Source organism: Sipha flava, unplaced genomic scaffold, assembly GCF_003268045.1.
Source record: "Sipha flava isolate LNK unplaced genomic scaffold, YSA_version1 0_pilon_pilon, whole genome shotgun sequence".
In the NCBI taxonomy this organism is placed as follows: domain Eukaryota; kingdom Metazoa; phylum Arthropoda; class Insecta; order Hemiptera; family Aphididae; genus Sipha; species Sipha flava.
The window spans coordinates 2,752,178-2,779,951 of record NW_020271713.1 but is presented as its reverse complement, the minus strand read 5'-3'; the positions used below and the strand labels follow the sequence as shown (position 1 = coordinate 2,779,951).

At 28.6% G+C, this 27,774-nt stretch overlaps 1 protein-coding gene across 3 annotated transcripts; it reads left to right on the top strand.

Moving 5' to 3' along the window:
• Window positions 1-17,574: 17,574 nt before the first annotated feature.
• On the top strand, window positions 17,575-23,785 carry LOC112694489 (rho guanine nucleotide exchange factor 7). Of its 3 annotated transcripts, XM_025569976.1 has the most exons (12): window positions 17,575-17,677; window positions 18,359-18,452; window positions 18,838-18,964; window positions 19,028-19,199; window positions 19,266-19,484; window positions 19,548-19,746; window positions 19,887-20,108; window positions 20,297-20,375; window positions 20,459-20,580; window positions 22,303-22,411; window positions 22,654-22,740; window positions 23,674-23,785. In XM_025569976.1, the coding sequence occupies exons 2-12, from the start codon at window positions 18,387-18,389 to the stop codon at window positions 23,679-23,681; spliced, it is 1,410 nt and encodes a 469-aa protein (XP_025425761.1). In that variant the 5' UTR covers window positions 17,575-17,677; window positions 18,359-18,386; the 3' UTR covers window positions 23,682-23,785. The 3 variants fall into 3 exon arrangements, with proteins under 3 accessions (XP_025425761.1, XP_025425752.1, XP_025425770.1); XM_025569967.1 differs by lacking the exon at window positions 23,674-23,785 and having other exon boundaries at window positions 22,654-22,887; XM_025569985.1 differs by lacking the exons at window positions 17,575-17,677; window positions 23,674-23,785 and adding an exon at window positions 18,624-18,646 and having other exon boundaries at window positions 18,374-18,452; window positions 22,654-22,887.
• The last annotated feature ends 3,989 nt before the right edge of the window (window positions 23,786-27,774 follow it).

Here is a 27,774-nt window from a genome sequence, read left to right as displayed (position 1 = left end):
TTAGATTAATTAAATTAAAGAAATATTAAAATTGCCTAAAATTAACGATTTAATTTATATGAATAAAATTGTTGTAAACATTAAGTATATATTATACACTTACATAATTTTGGTATAAAGGGTCGTCGCCTCGTCTAATATAATTCATTAGAGGGTCGTGGATCCAAAAATGTATCACATAAGATAGTACCTACACAAATAATTTCTAAAATACCTTTGTGGACGGGTAAAATAATATTAATTTTATAATAAGTATAGTAACATACAACGGATTCTCAAGCTTTTCTCAAGCTCTCTAAGCTCTTAGTCACGGTAAAATATGTATAAATTATAACTCATAATGTATGAAACATAAATACAAAATCTTGTTTTTACGAACGACGCGATCCGCGGAACGATAAAAAGAAGTCTTGTGCTCCAAACCACCATGTAACCGACGTGTCTACTGTTGCTAATTTTTGTACGGCCGCTCGAAGCACATCGAATATGGACTCCGCTAATTACTAAATCGTTAATGAACACACGAAAAGCTGTAAAAACTATTTTTTTTTTTTTTTTCATAGTAAATATTTTTGTTAATCACAGACCATTTGCCTAATAACCGATTATGATTTACCACAAGAATTTAATAATTTTGTATAAAATTTTTATGGATGGTTCACGTGCTCCAGAGCACCGCAGCATAAGCCGCCACCGAAAAGGACGGACGAGTGTCGGTCGCAGTTGGTTGACGTCTTGGCGCAGCTTCTTTTTCGGTTTTTACCGTGTGTTAACCCCTTCCGGGCAAATGCGGTTTCCCATCGCATCGCATGTATTACGTTACACGTTCCGTGTTATTACGGCCGTTTCACGTGTGATTAATGTGTTTGTGTGTGCGTGTGCGTACGTAATTATTACCGTGCGCGTAAGTATACATGTCGCGGTGAGGGGGGTAAAAAAAAAAAAGAAAAAAACGATAAACACGGCAAACCGTGTATTATTCTCACATAGCACCTGTTGCCTCCTCGGAACTGTCATGTGCTGGTTCCGTGAAAAACTCATGAGATACTATATAGACACCACGTATACTCGCGTACGGACGGACCTGTGTTCGTTTTCTCGTGAGATATCTACACACACACATAAACACGACCTGTATGCGTACATGCACACATGCACACCTACCACTACCTTCTATAAACACTTCTGAAACGGAAGCCATTGTGTCCGTCGTGCAGTACATTGTGTGTGCGACCGGCGTACACACGCAAACGTCGTGTAAATATAGGTACACACGTACACGGGTAGATATATTTAGGTGTAAATTAAACACACACATGTACATCGTACGCGTATGTGTGTACACCAGCAGCGTATCGATGCCATCGGTTAACAGATGTCGAAGGCATAAGGCGCGCGCGCGCGCTCTCTGCGAGTCGAACGGAGACGAGAGAAAAGATAGAAACAGTAGTAGCAGTAGTACACGTTTCGTACACATACACTTTAATACATATATACATATACATGCGTAAAAGACGGCGGAAACGTGGAAAACCCTTCTGAGGGAACGCCCTGCTGCGGTAATGGTGGCGTTAAAACACACACTTTCATTTACGCACTCGCGCACTTAAATATACTTCTATACTTCCACGCACGCACACACTCGCGTCGGTAATAACATAGCCATTAGTCACATGTTTATATCGTCTAATGAACCACCGTCACACACACACACACACACACACCGCTTGTATATTATATATGTATTATTATGAAAATACACACATACACATACGGAAAACATAATATTATAATAATATACATATACCTCGTATGTATTTTTTTTATAACATAAATGGCCGTGTGTGTTTTGCCCAATCATTATTATTATCATTTAAACGGTACACAAACAGCTGATTCGGCGTTCCATATATATATATATATATATATATATATTAAAATAGTATACCTCAACTGTTTAATTTTTTTATACGTGTATGCAAGCGCACTTACAATAGCAGACTAGATGTTTTAAACGTATATTATACGTGCTTAGATATAGTTGCCGGACGTCTGCGGTTGTGATCAATGAACATAATACATACATATCGTATCTTATCCATAGAAATAAACGTCTGGATCGCGGTCCCTATGACTGTTCATCACAAAAACAATTGTATTAGTTGAATTATTATTATCATTATTACTAGTACGGACGCATGAACGATCGGAACGAGCATAACTATATTGTTCTTAATATTATTATAATTATTAAGGAGCGAAGAACAAATTATGTATAGGTGAGTGATATATGAATAGGATAGGATAGGACCTGTTGAGCGGTTGCTATACCGGTATTATGTTGGTGACGCGGTATCACTGACCGCAGATAATATCATTTTTCGTCTCGCGTTTTGTCGGATTCATCATGAATAGCATATCACGCATAATAATTGTATAAATCAATATATATTCGCGACAACGATACGGCGCCAAACGACACGACGTGTAAAATGTACCGAATGAATGAACTTTGTGTATTATTACGCGCACGCGCCTTATTGTTTATAATTCATACAGATATGATATACATATTATACGCGACACACATGATCCGAATAACGACTGAGCAGTGTATGCGCGCACATGACAATACAAGTAGTGTCGAGCTGTTCAACGTTTACATGATGCACAGTCGGACGTTAAAATCCACATCGTTACCATGTAGAGTATTCACCACGAATTAAAACTAAACCACTAAAATCGAAAAATATATATAGTACCCACGTTTTGGGACGGTACGTAGACCGAAAACCAAATGCGTACATTTTGAAAACTATTAAGAACATATTTTACATTGAAATATAGTTGAACCGTCCAAGTTTTCAAATTACTCCTCTTAAAACCGATACAATACAATACGTTCTAAGTAACATCGTTGTACTTAATGATATTTATAATCTACGTTAAAATCAAACTTCGACACAATATCTGCATAACTGATTGAAAATAATCTGCAGTTAGTACAACTGTAGGTATAATTATAATGGTACTATATGCTTTTCAAGTCAAATGCTTACAAGCAGACGTATGTACCGATTCGATTTGTTTCAATTTATTTTTCGCATTTCATATCAAATACCTCGTATAATATACGAAATTCGTGAGATTATATAGTGCGTTCAAACCAATGAATACGCGTCTTGGGTAATTGTAATCAGTGGCGCATTTAAGGGGGGGGGAGGCGAAAGGGGCAAATGCCCCGGGTGGCAAATTTTTGGGAGTGGCAAAATATTCTAACTTTTATTATTGATGTGTTCATGATTTTTTTTAATTTTCACACCTTTTTCAGTATTGTTTAGTATTTTAAAAAATATTGTTGAGCATCTAATATGACATTGAAAAAATTATACTATACCTAGTCACCTAGGTAATAGTGAAATAGCAAAATAGGTATATTACATTTATTATTAGATAAGATATTATATTTTCGTTCAATGTTTATAAAAAGACTCGGGTACACAGAACGCGGTATTTACTTTAAGGCACTTTTAAAAAGTTTACAAAAGGAATAAAATTTTACCTAAAAGTGTTCAATGTATGTTAGCATTTATAAAAGAGAATAGTTTAGTTGAAGTATATCCTTATATTGATATTGGTCTAAGGATGCTACTATACATGTACACCTTCAAGTAATTGTTCAACGGAAAAATCATTTTCCGCATTAAAAAGTGCCGAAACTTATTAAGGATCAACAACGGGAGAAAATCGTCTTAATTAATTAACAAGCTTCAACATTGAAGCTGACTTAACGAAAACTATTAATTTTAATAATATTATTGAACATTTTTCTTCTCAAAAGTTAAGAAAAAAATTATAAGCTATCGATTATTTTATTATATATAATTAATAATAAATATAATATATTTAATCTAATAAAAAAATCATGTGTTGTTAATCATTGTGCATTTAATAAGTGTTAATTCCGTTTTCTATATTTAATATATACATATATATATTTTTAAGAAAGGAATATTCACTTAGAAAAAAAAAATTAGGTTAACGTTAGGATATGTATTACTATAAAATTATCAAATACAATATCGTAAAACAACTGATTTATAATTTGTTTTATAATATTAATTTTTTTATTGCTTAACTTTGAATTTATTTATATATATATACATATATATTTATTTTTTTGGTAAGGGAGAAGGGCGGGGGCGCGCATATTATAAATGCGCCACTGATTGTAACTGAGTACCATAATTACGAATACCTATAGGTGTTTTCCATCTCAATCGATGATTAATCAAAACATCGCATTATGATAAACTACTAGTACTTTTACGATGCAACTTACCGATATTTTAGCCAAATTAAGTTTTGCGCCTCGATCTGTGCCTATATCTGATCTGCGATGGCTAAAACCACATATTCATTCTCACATATTTTGGGAAACTAATAAAAACGGAAGGCACGTATAATGCTGATAAAAATATTGTAATGGAATTTGCGATAAAATTAAATCCGCCAAAATGTTTTCGACGATTGTTCCGAAAGCTTTTGTTGAAACACTTTCACTTGGACACTGCAGCACCGGTATAAATATACATAATATAATTTTCACTAACCGTGTAGCCAAAACAAAAATTAACATAATCGCCTCGGTTTTTCCCCCCTTTATCATTCAACATGAATAAAAAATATGAGAGGGCGAAAAACCAAAGTCCTTTCATCCCATTTACTGTATATATTGTTTGTGAATTATGGTAATGCCTATTACCCGATGTGTATACCACCCGCAGGGATTCTATTTGTTTGTATTTTAACACATCACTTAAATCAATTATCACGTTATAGTTTTTGTAAACATTTCAATTCGACATGCATTGCATGTATTGACTTACAAATATAAGGTAATCGCAGATAACTTTATGCGTAAATCTAAAGGTATTTCGAGCACGAAGAAACCACACACGTATTAATTTTATTACTATTATCTCCATACTCAGTGTCGTATCAAAGCATGGACCTAAAATCTAGGGCCCCGGGATTCATAGAGCACCAAATTTACAAAAATTATATTATATCAACAAAATATCACAATTTTAAATTTTTTCTTTAAAAATTAAGTTTATTAATAGCTAAAAATAATGATTTATTTTTTAAACAAATACATTTATCACAATTAATGTATTTAAAAGATCCCGATACATATAAGGCCCTGGGTCTTTACATACTCTAAAATGGCTATACTCAATTAAATATGCATGTATTGAATCAAGTATAGACAGAGTATACATTTATTCATCGACAATAAACGAACATTTGACGATATATTTATAAATACGCGTGTAGTATAATAAATCATTAAAATGTGTATGACCCACTTTTATTTATTTTTTTTTTTTGTTCCTCTGAAGTTAATCGAAACGGAGAATAATAATGGCCGGACGATTTAGCGAAAGTCCCGCCATCCGGTGTCAGTGTCCGGAAACTTATTTCCCCATTTGTTCCGAGCCACGATAAATTTATAACGGGAAACATTTTCTCTTCCCCTCTCCACCCCCGCGCACAGTCCTGCATTCTCCGACTCGAACAAGGGTGGAACCGAAATACATAGCGCGAAATGCCGGTAATAAGACCCTCCTCTCCTTAATAAATATCAAGGATGGCCGCACGGCAAATTTATAGTTTTAAGCTTTCCCAGGAATTTAATTACGAAAGATTTCACTGCAAAAATTATTATGTGCGCTTATGATATGGCAATCGCTTCAGTATTTTGACAGACTGCGTGTATTTTTGTTTAATTCGTCTTGTTGACAATCGTACAGTAAACTAGAACAATGGACGTCCATCACACGCTAGTGATTTTAATAAAATACTTCAATGAATTATGGAAAATAAAAAACTAATAGGTAGGTGCATAAAATAAATATATTGTTTTAAGTTATCCAAGATAATATAATAGGTACTTTTGTATTCAAACACCATTTTGCAAAAAGTTCTCCACTGAATTATTATAAACCATTCCTCGATTAAATGGAACTTGAAAATGATTATACATAAGTTATAAACTTTTAAATAATATTCCTTGAATATGTTTATTGTATTTATGAATCGAATTTTGTGTAATAAAAATGATAATGAATATCAATTTTTTTATAACAATAATAACTGATAAATATAATATAGTTGTCATAACAGTAAGCAAAATCAATAATAAAAATATACATTATCGGTATAACTAAATCTATTAAATAAATATATTTTGTGGTTTGAAATTGGTTAAATCGTCAACGGCTTGAATAATATTATACACACGAATAATTTTCTGTAATTACCGTTTGTTTATCGCTTCGGCCAAAATGTTTTTAACCTAATATAGTTCAAACCGTACTATGCTGGTAGTTACCTAACCTATATGTATATTTATTATGTTCTACGATGCGTAATATGCGTGTGTTTTTTTTTTTACAGCTATGGTTAACATGGTCCATGCCAGCAGTAGGCACAGAATTAATTACAGGCAAGGCGCTAGAGGAGACAGGAAGTGTCATATCCTATATAAGCAGCAAATGCCGGATATCCGGTTCATCTAGTGAAATCCCCTAGCCGCAGTATACGCTGACAATGTGTATAAATCTACGAGTATTGAGTGTATCTGTATACACATATTCTGCTACCAAAGTGTGTGTGTGTTTGTATTTTATATCCAATAGTTTGCAGTAACACTTCTAAATTTCGTATATTTATCTATTGATCCTACTATTTCTTAAAAATAAAAAATATTTACTACACAAGATGTTCACACATATATTACGAATAGCTTAGTATTCTAACAAAATAGTATGTACACTAAAAATATTACCATTTAAAAGACACCATTCCCGTTTAAAATAAAAAATAAATATTTTTTTGTATAAATAGTTGATCGGAATATGCGATGTTTTGAGTAAAAAATATTTTATGTAAATGTATGCAAAATTAAACCAAAGTCATTCAACCTAAGATCATATGAAAATATCTTGATAAAGTTTTATTTTAACAAAGTAAAAATAAAACATAACTTGTTTTCAAAATATTTAATATTATATAATTTCTATAATATATTTTCTATTTAGTTATATATATATATATGTATGTATTATATCTTATATGTAATACATTTCAACGATTAGTCACTATTGTCAAAAAGAAAACACAAATATGATTATATATTTTACAATCAGAAAAAAACATAACTTTTATACCACAATCATATTATTATATCATTTTGATTACTTTAGAGATAGTAAAAATACGATTGGACTAAATTTTAAAAGATGTTTGGACCTTTTTTTTATAAGTAAGATAAAAATATAAACCATTTTGAACCAATATTTTCATTCATATTTTTATTCCTTCCTATTTTTAGTTCCATATTCTACATTTTTTATTTAAATTAATATGTAAATTACTTGATTAATGACGTTTACTATAGTACACTATAAAAAGTAAAGGTATTACGTATAATGATAATTTACATTACTATTTAATTACAAATTATTTTTTGCAAACCTACTGCATATAATAATTGTTTTACTTCCACTTGACCGCGTTGGCCGTCATCAAAAATAATTTTATTGAACTAAAACGCAACAGAAGTACAGTACAGAACAGTATAGTTACGTGAAAAAAAATTGTTCAAAATGAGTGTATTATTCTGTCACTGAATGCTGTAGTGCATATTCTATAAAATACGATGTTTACAATGTTTTCTAGTGAAAAGTATACTTAAATGACGTTCATATTTTTATTAAAAAAAAAAAATGATAGTGGAGATCATCATTTACATCATATTAATTTCATTATAAATTACTATGAAAAACTTGAATAACATTCGCCATAATATTTAATGGAAAAAACACGGCACTCAGAGAAGTAAACGAAGACAAATCTTTCAGGTATGCATACTCACGAAAAACATAATTTTAATATCTCCACCTGTCGTCAATTTATATAAAATGTTTTAACGCTAAAGTTTTACATTATAATTATTATACAATTATACGTGCATGTGTGTGTACTTTTATAAATTAAATCTACGAGTTTTTATTAAAATAACTAAGGAAATAAGTTTTGTTATAAAATGTTTTAACTGTGTAAAATGTTCTCGATTATACGAATTTTCAAAGTACATAACAAATATATATACAGATTTATAAAAATAAACAGTGGGGCGTGTTGGAACAATTACATAGCTAAATGAATGGATTCTTATGACATTACGGTTTCGTTTATCGTATCACAACATAAAGTGTACTTTATTTTATTATATTATAACCTACAACTTCATAAATGTATTATCCAAATGAATTTAGTGGCATATAACGACTTGGTAGATATTTTTCCCGGAATAAAAAAAGTATACAAGTGTGTGTACATATTTTTTTATTCATCGAGTGTACAGGAAAAATAACAAAGCAACCATAAAATGATAAATTATATGATTTTTTTTCTATATAATATCATTGTAAATTGTGTTTTGTGTAACGAGTTAGTATTTTGATATTATAATGATTAATTAAAGCTATATAATGAGTACTTTTTTTTAAGTTAAATTCAATTTTCAGGTGTGGCGCAATTCCTAAGAGAGCACAAAGATAAAAACTTTGCATTTTATATTAAAAATGAAAACGGTCAATGTTGTATATTTTATTTACAAAAACTTTAATGACCTTTAATTGAAGCAATTGTTGAAAATAATATCTAATAATTCTAAATTTAAATTTTTAAATTAAAAATACATAAAAGGCATTTTGAAATTTCACCCCGAACACAATATTTGGATACTACAGCACTGTTTATGCTTACCATGTACAAAATAATTACTTAATTTTTTATTAACATATTTAAAGCCTGTGTATGCTAAAATAAAGTGGTGTGTATTTAAAAAAAAAAACTGTTTACAAAATTACACTAACTCTGTATCTATTCGTTTTATAAATATAGTATATATGAACAGAAAATAAAATAATAATAATATTTTATAACCGTATTGGTTTGGAATAAAACAATTAAAAAGTGTAAATAATATTTGTAATACAACTGTATTGTATACACCGTATAATATATTGGCGAGGCGATTTTTCTATTTGTCCAACGTTCTCTATGTACACGTGGAACTCGTTACATATACACATACATAGTGTGTACAACACACACACACGCACACGGACACGACACACACACACACACACATACATACACACACACACACACAATCTCGCACACATATTTTGTGTGAAATCGGTCGAAAATGACGTGGACGTTTTTATGGATCGGGTCAACAAAAAAGGTCAATAAAAAGGATCCGATGAACGAAATCCCGGAAGTTCCGGTCGCATGATGCTGGGCGGGTAAAAATCCCAGTTCCGGTCTGGCGGATGTAATGACTTGCGGTGGACGCACCAAAGCTTTATAGATGACACGGTCCACTGAGAAGAGGCGACAGTCTCTGCAGCAGCAACAGCAGCGTAGTTTTCCTGCAAAGTGCTATATATGTACACACGAGTATTATATATTTTATATATACACACGAGAAGATACACACAAACGACAACGGTTTTCGGCTGAGCACAGCGGCAGCAGTACAGTTAAAGGGTGGCGTAGCGGGCGACCGACGGGTAGGCACGAAGGACGAAATCTGGAAAGGAGTCCTCTTTTTTCCCCGGCCCTCCGTCCTTTCGAGTGTGCTCACAACAAACGTACGTGAAAAGGAAATATAATCGATTTCTGTTCGGCTGTCTTATTTTTATTTTTTCGATACATGCGATATTACAACTCGACTGACCTCCGCCCAACGCACTATTATTATATACGTTTAATGTTATGATTAATGTGTATCATATATGCGTGATAAATATACAAGTATACGATATGATAGACGCGACACACGAACAACGGCGATCGTGTGAAAAATTAAAATCGTTTCATGTATATTTTGTAGGACTATGTATATTTATACAAATAATGTATAACATTTGTTGTTATGTGTTTTATAATATTTCGCGGGAGCAATGACTCATGCGCTGTCAAACAAATAAATACAACATTGCAGTACATAATTGTTATGGGCTAACGTGTAGTGGTGCTACCTCTGTCATCTATTTAGATGTGTGTGTGTGTGTGTGTGTGTGTATGTTTGTGAGTGTGTATACATACACACTCGTAGGGGATCCTTTTATACTTGTATGTGAGGGTTTATTTAACGACTCGGGTGTACAAATATAATTATGTCCTTGTCGATGCGTCGTTATAAAACGTACAAAATGTTTACTTTTCGTTTGTTTAATTTAAGAATAGTTCTTGTATAATTGTAATTCGTGTTGTTTATTTTCTATTTTGTATTCGTTAATCGAGTACTACAGAGATAGATTTAAGAAAATTTACTTAAAAATCTAAAAATACACATACATTCAAATTTAGCTGTACGCGGCAGGTACTCACCACTCTCATTAGTAATTTTGATGAATTAGTAGGTATTTGATGACTTATTTTATTAGATCAAGAGCGTCAACTATATTAAAAATACTCACAATCATCAATATTCAAATTTAATATTTAATTGAGGTTGAAATTTTTTTTTAAAATCTTCTTGACTTGTTAAAATTATTTTTGAAAATTACAAGGTTAAGTAAATTATTTAATAAATAGACATATAATAATAATAATAAAAATGAAAAGTATATGTAACTTTTTTAACTAATACTAAGCTTAAAAATAATTAAAAGATATTTTTTTTTATCGATTCAAAAATACTTCATATGTAAGAAACGTCTTCGAAGAAATCGAAGAAACCAAAGAAATGTCCTGTAGCATATTGGAATACTCGATTACTAAAATACTTTCTCAAAAATGAATTACACCATATTTTTAAGTTGAAGTGTATGTAAATGTTCAATCTTAAAATGTGTCCGTTACATAGGGTCTCGTTAAATATATTTTTAATATATTATAAATTAATGAACAAATATATTAACTAAAAAATATAAATGCAATCAGTAGCATTTACTTGAAGGTTTACCAAACAATTTGTTTGTAATAAAAACACTGCACTGGGATCATCTATAATGTTGTAATGATACGTGTAACTAGCGTAGACATACGGTCAAGGTTCAGTTGTGTCACTGCGTATAAAGCATGAAAACGATTAAATATTAAACCATACTGTATTTATTCAACAAAAACTGAAAAATAATGTGTAATACTTTTTTAATAGATACCAACTATCGGTTTTATTATAGCGTATGTAATAATTAGAATTATCGAATTTGAACGAGAATTAAGATTCACGTGTACTTGAACTTAAAAATCCGTGAATTTAATTCACGTATAATTAATTAATAAATTACGGATATTGACTTAACGTTTGGTAAAACTAAAACCAAAAACTAAAAATATTTATACCAAATATTTTAAAAATAAATGTTTTATAAACAGTATTATCGTACGGGACGGGTGGATTATTGCATATGGTATATTACGTACACAACAGCGATGTGGACATTTCTGCGAACAGTACGAAGTTCGTACTACGAACCGATAACAATTTCATATGTAATACCTAATAAACACGTGATTTAATAACAAAATCCACTGAGTCGCGTGAAGTAAGGTTCACGGATTCACGTACAATTAAATTCACAAATTCACGTGAATGCATACGTGACTTTTAATTTCACGTGTAACCGTGAATTTAACTACACATAAAAATAGAAACTCTAGTTATTTTTTGAATTCATGTTCTCCCCTGGCGCGTACTGGCCCACCGGGATATCGGGAAAATCCCGGTAGGCCCTCTCAAAAATTATAAGACCTGGGCCCATTACCAAATAGGTACCTGTAGTTTCAGTTAAATTCAGTAATTTTATTATTTTTAACAATTACAATACTGATGGACAGTCAATTTCTTAATTTAGTACCCAATGGAAAATGAGTAAAACACGCAATTTCTCGAATAATTTAATTGATTTGCTATTGATAAATATGTCTGTTATCATTAAAATCATTCGATTATTTTGATAATCCAAAAATAATAATTGAATGATTCGATTATAACATTTGATTATTCCCATCACTAGTTGTAACATCACCAACAGAATCGGTAAGTAATGTTGCTGAAGTTCGGCGGAAAAAGTGACCTCTATCAGCTCGGGAATACAGTAAATTTAAATATATTGCAATTTCTTTAGGCATATTTTTACCAATTTTGTTTTTTCCAATAACCTGCTTGATGCATTAACCGTTTTTATAACTAAAAAAATCTGACGTTACATTTGTGGGTCATAAATCCATGTATTTCTTAAAAATATCGTATAACTCCACTTTAACAGTAAATTATTGTGAACAATTTGTTATGAGTAAAGAAGTTTAATGTGTAATACATATTTCACTAATGAATATTACATATATTGTGATAAATGAACGGAGAATTAATAGCCAACATATACGAAACAATTTTATCTCACTTACCTATTTACTAAATATTGAATATCAGGAGCTTCGTCAATGAATTTTTTATATCGGTTAAAGTCAAAACTTTTGAATTTTAACTTTTAATCTACTCGATTTTCTCTTTAAAAATACTTGTAATTTTAAATAAGTTCCAACGTTAATATTATTTTTCATACTTTTTATGCTTTTAAGCATTGAATAAATAGACCATAAAGTTGACAGTTTAATTTCTATAGATCAGTTGTTAAAATATGTAAGAAACACATTTTCCGAAAACGATTTGGTTTATTTATTTTTCTCAATTTTAAAAGTTTTTCATAAGCCATTAGGTATATATCTATCTATTGATTTTTCAGGTAATAGATTTAGTGAAACACAGTATTTGCCGTTTTAACCATGTATGGTGAAGTTAACGGTTCACTACAACCAGTGGCGTATATAGGGGGGGGGGTTTCTAGTGGAATACAGCCCTCCCCCCTCAAAATGTTTTAAAAAACTTAAAAATTATTTTAAACATTTGTTATATTTTAATAGTGCTTTATGCTTATTTAGAATTTGGGTCCAACGCCAAATCATTTTGGGACATTCTGTAAATGAAATGTAGATAAGTACCTACCTAACTGTGTCTTGTTAGTAATTCTTAGATAGCAGTGGTATTTAACTCTGTCCACAGTAGCCCCTACCAAAAATATTTTCTGTATACGCCACTGACTACAACTACTGTACTGATTGTCATATTTCGTATTTATGCTTGTTTGCGCGCTTCGCAGTCAAACCATAACTGGTTCGATTGTATGACGTGCTCGCGTCGTTTGCAATAAAAAAGAACGCTTAACAAGGTTAATTAATAAAATTATAACAAATGCCGGGATAAACGGGCCAAAAGCGTCACAGTAATATTAACAAAAAAAGTAATAATAAATATGATAAATCTAAGAATAACAATAAAATCACATATGCCCCGAACGCATTGTAACAATATAACAAGACAGATCGTATAAAAATAAATATATTATTTTTAACAAATATAACGAGAAATACCTTGGACGGTTTGGCGTTCGAGTGGTTATGCCCACGCGACCGTGTTCACACGTGCGACGAACGCCACAACCGGCAGATGAATCGGTTGATCAGCGCCGTCGATCTCGATTTACTATAATTGGCTTCTCCGCGCACAACGATAACCGAAAGAAAATTTCGCGGACACGGGTCAGCTACGGTTCGAACAGTCATCACATACACGAAGTTGTCCGCAGAGATGGCGACTCCACCGTGCTATGCCGCAACCACGAAAACACACGGCCGGTGGCGCGGGAAAAACGACGAGTCGGACGTCCGCAGAAATAGTGTCGGCGGAAAAAAATCGCGGCAGTAAAATGGCGTCCACGGGGACCGGTGAAAATCGTACCGCGATAACGCGCCGATCGAAAATTCTCGAACATCGCACGCCGACACCGTTATCGGGTGCTCCGGTTAACACGAAATGGGATAATTTGAACGGCGACGTGACCCTTGCGCGAACGATCTCATTTTCTAATTCGAATTATTATGTAAATCGCGCAAAACAAATTTATCCGTAACGTCCAACGCACTCGTGTGGGAACAATGAAAACGAAACATGTTTAAATGTTCATGCGTCGTTCAAGGAGGTTGTGATACGTGTATAAGATTTAACCGAAAATTTATGTTTTGTACGGACCGTGGTATGCATTTAAGTTTCTGGTTGTGCTGGGAATACGTGGCCAGCGCTCTTGGAAATGTTCACTTTACTACACGTTGTTGTAGATTTCCATTTTTCCTCTCCCCCCCCCGCTCTTTTTGGGATTTCCATTTTACCGCCAGCCACTGTGGGATTCCCGTCTTACCGTTCGCTGGACGGATAAATGAAACAATCCAACGCTTCGACCGTGGTCGAAAACCAAACTTTCGGTACAGGTGTGACACAAATGTTATACCTAAAGAGTCATGTTTTAATTTCGATTACCGTTTACCTTTGTGTTTATCATTTCGATTTCTTTATTGTATAGCACTTACTAGTGTAACGAGAACATTGAATGACTGATGACATTATCTTTAGGGATGAAAATAATTCAACGTCGGACAATTCTATAAGTAAGGGAGCAGGTTTTGGAATTTTTCAAGAATTTCGTGGAAGATTGAATGCTCGGCAAACTTTTTCAACGCCTAATAACAATACACAAAAACAGGAAGATAATGATATATATTGAAATAATAGTCTTGAAAGATTCTTCCGATCTCGTCAAACATTTCCGTTCTCTTTTAAAATAACAATTATGTACCGGGTACTCGTCTAATTTGCTACCTACCGCTACTTCGTTGGTGTAGTATGCTACCTACCGTAAAATAAGCTACCTACCATAAAATAATAACAAATTAACAACAATTTATTACTAAATAATTTATTAATTTACTATTGTCAAGTACTTCATAATATTTCAATACGTAATTATATATTATTATACATTATATACTATTTTTTTATAATATTTCAATTCGTCATTATACATTATTATACATCATATACTATTTTTATATCATTCCAGAAAACTTCTAATAAATTGTGTTGGGTATTAACGGACCGCCACAATTCTTCTATTAATTGTCGGTCTAACAAATCTGTCGCTCCTCGGGTTTTAATTCCGTATTTAGTTTTAACATGTCTCCATATACACTCGATTGTTTGTGTTTGGGCGCCCGTTGTAGGATCAACAAAAAACTCGGAATGATTGACGGTTTCGTGATGATAACCTATATCTTTTAAGGTACTATATGCTCGCCATTGACCTGAATAAATAATTGATCCTAGTTCTATTTCATTTTGTATTATTGGTAATAAAGTTGCCTTATCTCTTTTTTCCACTTTAAAAAAGCATATTAGACGAGTACCATGTACCGTCAACATAATAACATACCTTCACGAAAACAAATAAATCGATCTAGTGTCATCGTTATTAATATAGGTACCTACTTAAGTTATTTTGAGTATAATAATTTTTATTGAAAGTAAGACTTAAGTTTATTATTAGTGCTTTTTCATGTGCAAAAATTTACTTTCCAATAATCGTCAACATTTAACACAATGGATTTTCATTGATTTTTATTTGAAACGTAATATAATATACTGTATAAAATGGTTAAAAGAGAATTAATATGGTTTATTTGATAAGAAAAAAATAAATAACCAGTGTTATGCATTATATAGATGATTTATTTAGATAAAAACATTAATCTTTTTATCTTATCTAGATAATAATAATTAGAAGTATCTTTTTTTTCCATCTTTTTAAATAATATGGTTATCTAAAATAAATTATCTAGATAATTTTTAAAAAGATTTTTTTTTTTTGTGAGAAGTGAAACGAGGAATAATCAACACTTAGTACAGTGATTCCCAAACTTTTATAACCACGGAACCCTTAAAAAATAGTTTGTGTTTCGCGGAACCCTAATGTCTTTAATTCCAAATCAACTCTAATTTTTTAAAAAACAAAAACTGTTGGAAAATCAATACTCTAAAAATGTTTTTAATGATACTGTTAATATTATTAATGATTAATCTTTATTAAAATTAGTTTAAAACACATTTTTTTTAAAATAATATGAAATACCTAATATTTTTTCAAATATAATATAAAATAAGTTTCTCAATAATCACATATATCTAGCGGAACACTTAGCATTGTCTCACGGAACCCTAAGGTTTCGCCAGGGGCGGATACAAGGGGGGGGTTAATGAAGGCAGTTGCCCTTCCCTGTTCAACAAAAAAAGTATCAAATTTGACTTTTGTAATTAATATTTCATTTTTAGAATTTGGGCCATCAAAATATATACAGGTACCTATTATTCTAATCCCCTTTCACTATTACTATTTACTACTGCAGCTTTTACGATAACAGTAATCAATAAATCTATTTTTAAATTAATTATGCATGCCATATACAATCATGGTTTTACCGCTACTTGCGGCTTGCTGTCGCTGTCGTATCGTTCAGATTACAATCATCTTGTTTTGATAATATTTTGTTAAAAATATAATATAACATTGATATTTTATCGAATAAATTAAGTAATCGCATATTTGTTTTTCTGTACTTAAGAGAATAACATGAACAAGAAAGACTTCCTGGATTGGCGATTATACATTTTCATCGAGATCAACATATTGACATAGATGAAGCGATAGAAATATTTTCAAAAAATAATAGAGAAAAAGATTTTATAATTTAAAATATTTTATTAATTTATTTATATATAATATTTATCATATAATAATTAGCGGTAATTTATAAAGATTAATAAGTTTTTTTTTAAATAAATACATAAAGTTCTTCATTATTTAAAAAATAAACACGTTTTATTTTTTATTAGATGATATTTTTTTAGCCTATAACTAATAAATTGCTCCCCCCCCCCGTTTAGGGCTTCTGTATCCGCCCCTGGGTTCCGCGGAATACACTTTGGGAAACGCTGACTTAGTATTACCGTATGTACGTTTTAAATTTAAATTATACATATTCTATAAAACCACTGCAATGATAATGGAACATTATTTTGATTATTATAATTGTGCAGAAATTAGATATAATTACAGTCAATTCGGCGTACGATCAATGTCTAACATTTTTATCATCAAATAATTCAACACAATATCGTTAAAATCTTAATATGATAGGTACCTACATAAAAATATTCTATGTACAATTAATTTTGTTTCATGTTTTCATTAATTATTTGGTTTTTCGTTTGAACCGCGAATCTCAAAATCCTCTACTAGTTTACAAAGTCTTTGGAATTTCAAATCGCCTTCCCATATTTGAGTGTTGATAAGCTCTTATCTTTACAATATACTTTAAATATTGTTATTGTTCGTAAATCTAGGCAAAATTAATTTTAAATTATTAAATTATTCTAATACCGGTATTAAGTATGATCACTATTCTATGCTAGTGATTTTTTCCAAAAATAATTGCAATTAGTTACACGTATTTTGAGTACGAGTTTAATTTATTTGTTTTAAGAGTTCTACAAGGATTCGAATAAACATTACATTTATACAAAATAAAATACAATTACATTTCCTTTATTAATAAAGTAACATATACGATTAATATATATATTTAAAAGTTTTAACAAATACATATTTATAACGCTGTAGGTTTAAGTTCATCTTAATGGGTAAGTCCATTTACAAACTTATTTCATTTAACAACCAACACAGTATCTACTGTAATATATTGGTTTGATGATAAATATACTGCTTTTAAATTAAATATATATCTATGTTCCGAGTCTAAAATAAAATTGTTATATCTATTGGAATTTTTTTTTTTTTGTTTAAGTATTTAGTATTTAGGCTGTTTATTTTGTAATAACAATAACATTAGAGATCTTAAAAATCTAAATTACGTTGGAAATTAACAAGTATGATGTAACAAAATTTCAATGACTGAAATATTTGACAAAGTTTAATTTTAGTTTGAGTTAATCAATGTATTACGAGTAGGTATTAAGTCTAAATTTACATATCTACTCTGATAAACTTATTATGTATAATACTTGATACCTACCATAAATATTGAACCTTAACACTACACTTTCAACCATAAATTGGCTTCAGTCCAACATTCCTAACACGCTCATACCATATTTAAAATTTTTTTTTGTCACTCCTGTAACTTTGCCAAAATATATATTCCTAGGTATGCTTATTTATAACAAACACCATGAAGTTCACAATAATTTTTATCAATCATATTTTTTTCATTTCTGTGTAAAGTGAGGCTATATTAGTTTTATTTTCTTGTTGTCTTAGATCATAAAGTTTGTGCGAATTAATAATTTTGTTATTTGTCGCAGTTGATGTTGTTTTCATTGTGAATACGAAATGACTTCAAATGAACCACTACTTGTACAAGCTGTATATTCTTTTAAAGGAAAAAATAATGATGAGGTAAAATTATTTATAATCTTTGAGCTTGCGCTTTGATTACATTTAAATTTATAAATGTTTGCTTATTTAATAATATTTTATATCTGTTTTTATAATAATATTAATTTGCTTATGTATTTATTTGACTGTAATATTATATTTTCATGTCTTAAATCATTTTATTTCCCTTAGAGGAGACCTTGAACAACATTGTGGTATGACTTATTTTTGTTTTTATATTTTATTCTCACTAAGTGCCATATCTTAAGTATGTTGTGTGCCTGAAAATGTATAGAAGTGCACGAAAATCCTGAAATATGGATGTATTTATAGTTTCATACATTTGAAAATAATTTTACAGATCATTATAGTATTTCGTAATCTAATTTGTCTATACACTTTTTAGTTGTGTTTGAAAAAGGGCGATATTGTGGTAGTGACACAAAAAGAAGATGGTGGCTGGTGGGAAGGAACACTTAAAGATAAGACTGGGTGGTTTCCATCGAATTATGTACGAGAATATAAATCTCAAGGTAATAATTACTGAAATTAAATTTTTAATTATTCAAAATGATTAATATTTTATTTTATTTTAGGAGAAAATGTTACAAATAATAAAATGTCAAACATACCTGTGGATTTGACTGAGCAACTAAGAGTTAATCGTGCAGTGGTAGTCATGGATATTGTAGAATCTGAACGAGCACATGTTACTGAATTGAAAACACTTATTCAAAGTTTTTTAATGCCTTTGAAAAACTCAAACATGTAATATATTTATTAGAATTATTACACTTATATATAATTTAACTATAATTTTTTATGTTTCTATAGAATGACTGTTGATGAGTATAATCAATTAGTAAATAATATTGAAGAGGTGTCAAAAATTCACGAAGAGCTTCTAGAATCATTAGAACAAGTGTCTGAACTACCACAATCTGATCAACGAATAGGCAAATTGTTTCTTAACAAAGCATCTTTTATTCGATCTGTACATTTACAATATTGCTCTTCGCATCCACGTGCCGTTAATATAATTGAAAAATATAAGTAAGAACCATAAATATTTTATTTTTGTTTAAATAAATTATAAACTATTATGTAACATTTTAGAGATGAATTAAATCAAATCATGGAAACACAAGGTGCCGTTAGTCCAGGTATTTTAGTATTAACTGTATCATTAAGTAAACCATTCCGAAGATTAGACAAATATAGTGGGATGTTACAAGAACTTGAAAGACACTTAGAAGAAAATCATATTGACAGAGGAGACACACAACGATCAGTTAGCATTTATAAAGAGATTGCGGTTTGTTCATTTTATTATACTTAAATAGCTTGGAATATAACTACAGATATAATTTGTTCTTTTTTTTTATTACTATTGTTTTGTACGTGTAATTTGCATAAGTTTCAGTTCAAGATAATAAAAAATCTATGATCTTACAGGCTATATGTTTATCAACCAGAAAACAAAAAGAATTGGAATTATCAATATTAAGTGGAGTTGTACAAGGTTGGGAAGGTGCAGATGCATGTAGCTTAGGTGATGTAATAAAAATTGGTTCTGTTGCCTTTGGTCCAGAACATAAAGATAGATATCTCATGTTGTTTTCTACACATCTTGTTATTCTATCTGTTTCCCAAAGGCTTAGTTCATTTATATACGAAGTAAGTTCTTAACTTTTTACTTATAATATACTTGTATTCATAGATTTATATTTAATTATTTACTTATAATTATTTCTTTTAAATTGTATTTACTTAAATAATAAATTATTTATTTTGTTTCAAATTATTTAAATTCTTTAATATTTTAAATTTTATATATTTATAATTAAATTACACTTATTCTTTAGGGAAAACTTCCGTTAAGTGGAATCAGTGTTAAGAAATTAGATAATAATGGTGCCATTAAAAATGCTTTTGAAATATGTGGTGAGAAATCATAAAATATAAAAATATATTATATTCTTCAAATATCAATTAACAAACCTATATTTTCTTCTACTTTTTTTCAGGTTCTTTAATCGATCATATAGTTGCTATTTGTCAATCCAAGGAAGAACAATTAGATTGGATACAAAAAATTAACAAGCAATTAGGAAATAACCGTATTATTAGTACAACATCTAACAAATCAGTAAGTCCGAGTCTTGGTCTTCTTAGTGATTATTTTGCTCATTTAGTATGCAAAGGTGTGATAACTCGGTCACTTTTAAAATTAATCCTTTATACTCAATATATTAATAATATTGATACATCAAAAGTTGTTAGGCGCTATGCTAATGAACCTAATCAATTATATTCTTGTAAAATAAAACAATACTGTTCAGAAGGAACACAATATGAGGACCAAAATAATGTATCTAATAATTATAATATGACATCTCCAAGACATTGTTCGTCAATGGTTCTTAAAGAAGATGGAAAAATAGTATATGGAAAAAAACTGTTATTCACTCCTATTCAAACTAAAGCCTGTCAAGACTTAACCATGTCAACGCTATACAAAGATGATACAATTGATAATTATAATCAAAACTTTTTGAACTATGAAACCAATTGTGAACTTATAAGATCTAAACATTTAACTGTTCCATTGTTAAATATAGATAATAAAGATGAAATGTATTTATCTGATAACCAAGATAGTACATTTTCCTTGTGTGACTTTAAAATGTCAAATCATTATAATAATGACTGTGAAAATGAAAAAGATACAGAAATAAGTCAAGATTTTTTATTTTATAAATTTAAAGATCACAATAGTTTGCGATCATCTGATTCTGGCCTAGCTGATATAACGATTCCAGTTACCCAACAGTCACCATTTCCACCCACAGAAACACCTAGTAGCAATTCTGAAAATTTATGTAAATGTACTTCATCGTTCCATATTAACTCTTGTATCTTTGAAGATGACTCTTTGTTATTGAATAAACCATCTGTACCACTTTCAACGGGTGTTACATATCGTTCTGAACTTTACGCACATTGGTGGCTTAAAAAAAAGTTACTGGGGCTTCCTGGCAGTTGTGATTCAGGCAAGATATTAATTTATATTTGGCTGTGTGATTGAGTTGCTAATTGTCTCATACAAATTGTACAGTTTGAAACTAACATCTGATGGTTGCTAAATTAATTTAATTCTTTAAAAACATCCTTTTACTATTTTCCAGTGTAAAATAAAATTCATAAATAGATTATATTATAATATTCAATATATCATAGTTTTGTTTTTGTTTTTGGTTGTGTTTAGTAATTTAGTTTAAAAAAAGTGGAAGTATATACAAATGCCTAGAATCACATAGCCAAAAAAATGGTGTATTTCACATTTAACTTGTCCACCAATGTGTATTAAATTATTTGGCTATAGTGATTTAACTTATATGCCAATATTTATTCTGACATATAACTTAATATTGACTTGACTTATACTACAAAAAGTAATAACTGACTAACATAGCTAATATTATGGTACCTTCCAATAATATAAAATTTCATTTCCTATTAAAATACATTTGATTCCACAAATTATATATTTACATTTTACTAATATTATCTTTTATTCATGTAATTAAACATATAATATAAAATAAATAGTATGAACGTTTGAAAAATGTTGTACTGAACAGTTAATTTATCATTTATTGTAAATATAATATATAAAAAATGATTAACCTTACATTATTAACATTTTGGCATGTTAATTTTCACTATTTAATATTTTGTTTAGTTTTAATATAAAATAAAATATGTGTAAATAAATACTAAAGTAATTTTATATTTAAGAATCTAAATTAAAATGTTAGCCTATTCATCTAGTTGCACATTTTTAATTTTTAATTATTTATAATTTTAGATGGAAAAAGGTAATAGAATACCTTGGGACGTGACAAGACTTAGATCAGTTCCACCCCTCCAATTTTATCACAGCATTAATGAAAAAATGATTTGCGTTGCAAAAAAACGTAAGTTCGTTTTTCTCGTAAAAATATAATTAATAGTAAAGGGTATTCAATAACTTAATTATTTCAACTTTTAATTTGAATAAATATAAATAGAACATATTATAATCGCTATATTTTAATGTATAAATTTAATTTTATTTGATAATATATTCTTATATCCTAAATTTAGTTAATTTACCTATTCTCTTATCATAATAATTATTATATTATGTAAATTATAAATCAACAATTTTTGTTTTTAGCTGAAAGAACATTTGAAGATGATGGAAAAGTCTTGAAAGTATTTGAAGCTTTTTGTTCAAATACAAAATCCCGACATGCCAGTTCAGGTGATCATACTATGATTTTATGATAGTAAAATGTTATTTTATATTGTGTTATAAATAGATCAAAGAAGTTAAAATAATAGCTAATTATGAATATATTATGATTTTTATACTTAGAATGTATTTTATAAGGCTGTGAATAATATTTATAGTCAATAATTGTTATATTATTATTTAGTCTAATAATGTTATAGGTGTTATAATAATTACCAATAATTTTATTTCTGTATATTATATTTTTAAAACTATATACTTTTTAAAAAACTTTGCAAAATATTAATAGTAATATATTTTACAGTTAATACAAATATGTGTTTATGCACTTATATTAAATAATAAATATTATCACATATTGTTATTTTAAATTACATTTTTTTGAAGAATTTATTAAGTGATTCAAAATGCACATATTTAATTTATTATTAGTTCAGAAAATCGCTAAAGATAGTAAAAATAATTAAAAAATGTTAACAATAATTGTTAAAAGATTGAAATTATTTTTATTTTGAATTCTATTGATTCATTATGAACAACTGTTATTCATAATGAATCTTTGTAACTAAATAATTGGGTATCATTATTTATTTAATAGATAAAATTTAAATTCAGAATTTTATTAAAATAATACTAATAATCTTGTTGTAAAGTTTTTGGTAGTTACTTATTGTTTGCAAGTAATAATTAAAGCTTATTTATATTGATGCATGTGTAATTTAACTTGTATTGGATTATGTAGTTATACTTATTCTATTGTCCTGTTGGTTTTCAAACCCATAAGCACTTGTTTAATTTTAACTAAGCATTTATGTATTGTTAGCATTATTTTAATGTTGTACCTATAGTATATTTAAACAATATTTTCTACACTTGGCCATGCAATGCACTTTTAAATTGACTCTATAAAAAAATCACATTTATAACAAAAATGTATTACAGGAATATAATGTCAACATCTATAAAATATTATCACCATATCATTAGAAAATTCAAAATGGACTTGAATAAAAGTTGATTGTTTATGACTATGTTAATTATTGTTTTTTAACCATCATATTTTATATTACCATATTATATATTTTTATAAATTGTTAAAATAATCAAATATATAATTGTTTTAATTATTTATTTATTATAACTATTATCACAACATAATTATATAAATAATCTATGATGTACTATTGTTTATCATTTATGTAAGTATTTCAATATTTTTAAATTTGAACAATATCAAAGTCAAGTGCATTTATAAATATAAAAATTATGATTATTGTGAGTCAAGCTAAATATTTAATTATCATTATAAAAACTGCGGCTTCAAATTGAAAACTTATACATCATTATGAAGAAGACATATTCTATGAATATAAATTATTCTGAAATATTGAACTTGATATATTTATTTGTTAAATAATATGCAATATAAAAAAAAATCCCCATTTCCTTTAATATTTTCCAGTATTTTATATCCTTTGCTGTTATTAGAATAAGAAATCATCAAAATGTTCTTTAAAGTGTCGCTTACATATCTTTTAATTATAATGATGATTAGACTCTCTTAACACGTTTTAACATTAAAATTTACAAGTTTATTTCATATGAAATCTATCAACATTTAAAAAAAAAGAAGAATATATTTATTTCTAGCTCACATTAATCCTAGAATTAATCATAATCCAAGACTTTATTTTTTTTTTAATTCCATATTATTATTATTTTATTTATATGACACATTTGTATCATTGATCATTTTTAATTTTTATACGTCCAAGTACTTATTTATGCATCTATTACATAATATAATTTCTCTGCTTACTTAAGAAGTTATAAAAATATTTATAATTTTGTATATTTAGTTATTGATATAATCTAATAATTTCTTGGAAATATGAATTAATTGGTACTTGACTTTATGATCAAGGTAGAATTTCAATGCTATGGAATACGAAACATATTTTACCAAAACCTAGTATATTTTACTAAAACATTTTAAAATAACATTTTTAACTAACCATCAATTCATGCATTTGTTACCTACACGATTTCTAAATATAGAAAGAAAAAATACACTTTTGAAGTAAATTTTTTTTTTTTACTTACTATAAGATGCTATCGTTTCATTTGCAACTCTTAAATATACAGTTAACATTTTATTATCTCATTTGAAACTATTATAGCGATGTCTAATGTCTGGTTTCACGTAGCCGGTATGTACCAATATTATCAATAAGATGGTATAGGTAGAAATGTTAAAACACAGTATTTTTTATATTATATCGTATTATACTGTATAGAACCTTACAGTTCCTTAAATTATCAGGAATTTAACACAAGTTATAAAACCATTGTTAATTATGAAATTTGAATTATTTTAAAATGGATTGATTAAAAAAATGTTTAAAAAAAACACATAAAAAACAATTGTTTTCGATATGATATATTTTCACTGCTATTACATAACCTTTAGGATCAGTTTGTACTTTTTCGTAGCTTATTTTATTTGATATTTTCTTACTCTATACGTACGGCTACATTACGACTCCTCAAATTTTGCGGAATCTTGTAGATCTTCCTAACCATTCATAAACATAAACGATTCCTCAAACCACAAATGTCATATATATATAGATTATTTAATTCTATGAAATTTATTAATATAATTTAAAAATTATATAGCGAAATCTGATTTTCTTTTGGTTATTAAAAATATGTTTATACATAATCGCTATAGAAAAATATAATTTTTATCATTAATTGGCATATAATATTATAATTTTTTTTAGTTTTGTTGCATGACATTTGGGGAGGGGGGTATCGCTCCCATGCTCCTCCTTGTATTTGCGCCTGGACTTCACTCCGCTTGTCACCAGGAAATTCAATTATTACATCTGTATAGATATTATACTGGTCTGAGTATAAACATGTAATAATATTAATAATAGTATTCTAAATTGTAAACACATCATTAATTCATGACTTTATGAATGTTATCAATAACTGTAAAAATTATCATAGATTTTTTTTTTCAGTGGAAGTAATTGATTAGTCAAGCCGGTAAAAACCTTATCTAAAACACATCATTATTATAATTGATCATATATTTATTTATAATTTTTGGCTGTCTAGCAAATATTATAGTTTTAATTAAGTACATTTCTTCGGTTCGGAGTTTGAAATTATTTACAGATTCATTTATTGCACTTAAATAAATTTAGAATTGTTTTTTATTGATATCCACAATACAAACCATATAAGTATCAGAATATTTTAGCTTATACTTTTCATGTAAGAACTTATATTGACGACTTAGGATACTTTTGAAGAAAACCTATAGTTAAAAAAAAAAAGAATTCTAAACGAAAAAATATTTAATTTTAAATATAAATGTACTCGTACATGTTGATTACATATTAAAAATAAAAATTGTAGGTATAGTAATTAATAAATTATTATTAGTTACTTATTAATTTATTTTAGTACATTATAGTGTAACTCATTAGTACATATACCTACTTAACTTTTAATAGAAAATGTAAATGTTAGTTGTATGTACTTCTCAATGGGACACAGTAGATTTTTAACAAGGGTGTCGAAAATATATATTTCGAGGTACCCTCACCAGTAAAATCTCAGTTTAGGCTTAGTATAACTCTTATTTTTAAGTGTTTTTTGGTTTTTATTTTTTTTTAAATAAACCCAATACTAATTATTTTTCAATTGTCTGGGTATTAGTTTATAAGTTTGTATAGCATAATTTTTGGGATTGGGCCCTACTACTTATTCTCATGTGACGTTTTAGTTATAGGGTAAATATAATTAGTATGTTAATTTGGATAGCTGAAAAATTGGTTAGTATTAAATTAAACAATTATGCATACAAGTTCATACAGAACTAATCATTCACCAATTCTCTGAGGAATGTCAGTTGACACCGCTGACCCTCCCTGTGTGTGCCACTGGTATTTGTGTACTATGAATATTTATAAAACAGCGTATTACGAACACCATCTGTCAACATATTAAAATCATTTTTTTTTTTTTTTAATAGTACTTCATAAACTACAAAATACATTAATTATAATTAAGGCTGTAATAATTAGGTACATAAAATAGTCAAATTGTCAAAGTAAAAATAAGAACCGTTGAAAATCTAATTTTTAAACCCGTTCCAATTCATAGGCAACCGGGAGGAGAGTAATATATAGCATTTTCTCACTGCACTCGGTTTCTATTAGCACATATATATTTTGTATATTTAATTACAATGAAATTAACTACATATTTTTTCTTGTGTAGTATTTCAATAACTTAAAATAGTTATGTAAAAATATGATTTTAAAAATTATATTTATCATGTATAATATATACCACATAACATATAAGAAGGTAATATTTGTATGTCTGATGCATATCATATGTAAGTCTAAAGAACAAAAATTAACTACAGATATAGGTACATAGTAAGGAGTTTATTAATTTCACTGAAACTATCTGCTTAGGAAAAAGGTTTATATTGATTCCGCTGGCTACATTTATATACATGCACACATTTGTCATAATTTAAATTAATTAAATCTCTTCAATACTTTTATAAAGTTAGAAAACCATTGTTTTTTTTTTCTTCAAAAATAAGGTAGTTGTTTTACTTGTATGAAAAAGTATATGCTGTATTCCGGTATACTAAAATATTTTATATTACACTTGTACATCAGGTATAAATATTGAAACTTTTCCTTCCTAGAAAAATGTTTGTATGTGACTATATACCGTACCTACTCTACAAGAATTATATTATATCTACTATTATTTTCTGATTAATTTTCACTACCATCACAAAAATTTTAAAACGATCACAGAAAAATTAACTTACTATAGTATAATATAGTAGGGTATACATAGCGATACAAGATTAGAACAAACATTTTTATATAATAGATTGATCGAAAAACCATTTTTTTTCAAAAAATCGACGTTAAAGAAAATGTTGACTAGTGTGTTAATTTAGATTACAATTTATATTTGGCGATTTCAAATAAACTA

Bases quoted from the DNA above. Each gene is read 5' to 3' on its own strand.
- LOC112694489 (XM_025569967.1), top strand. From the start codon at position 18,387: ATGACTTCAAATGAACCACTACTTGTACAAGCTGTATATTCTTTTAAA. The intron at 18,965-19,027 runs GTAATAATTACT...ATTTTATTTTAG, and splicing joins ACGAGAATATAAATCTCAAG to GAGAAAATGTTACAAATAAT. The intron at 20,376-20,458 runs GTGAGAAATCAT...ACTTTTTTTCAG, and splicing joins AAATGCTTTTGAAATATGTG to GTTCTTTAATCGATCATATA.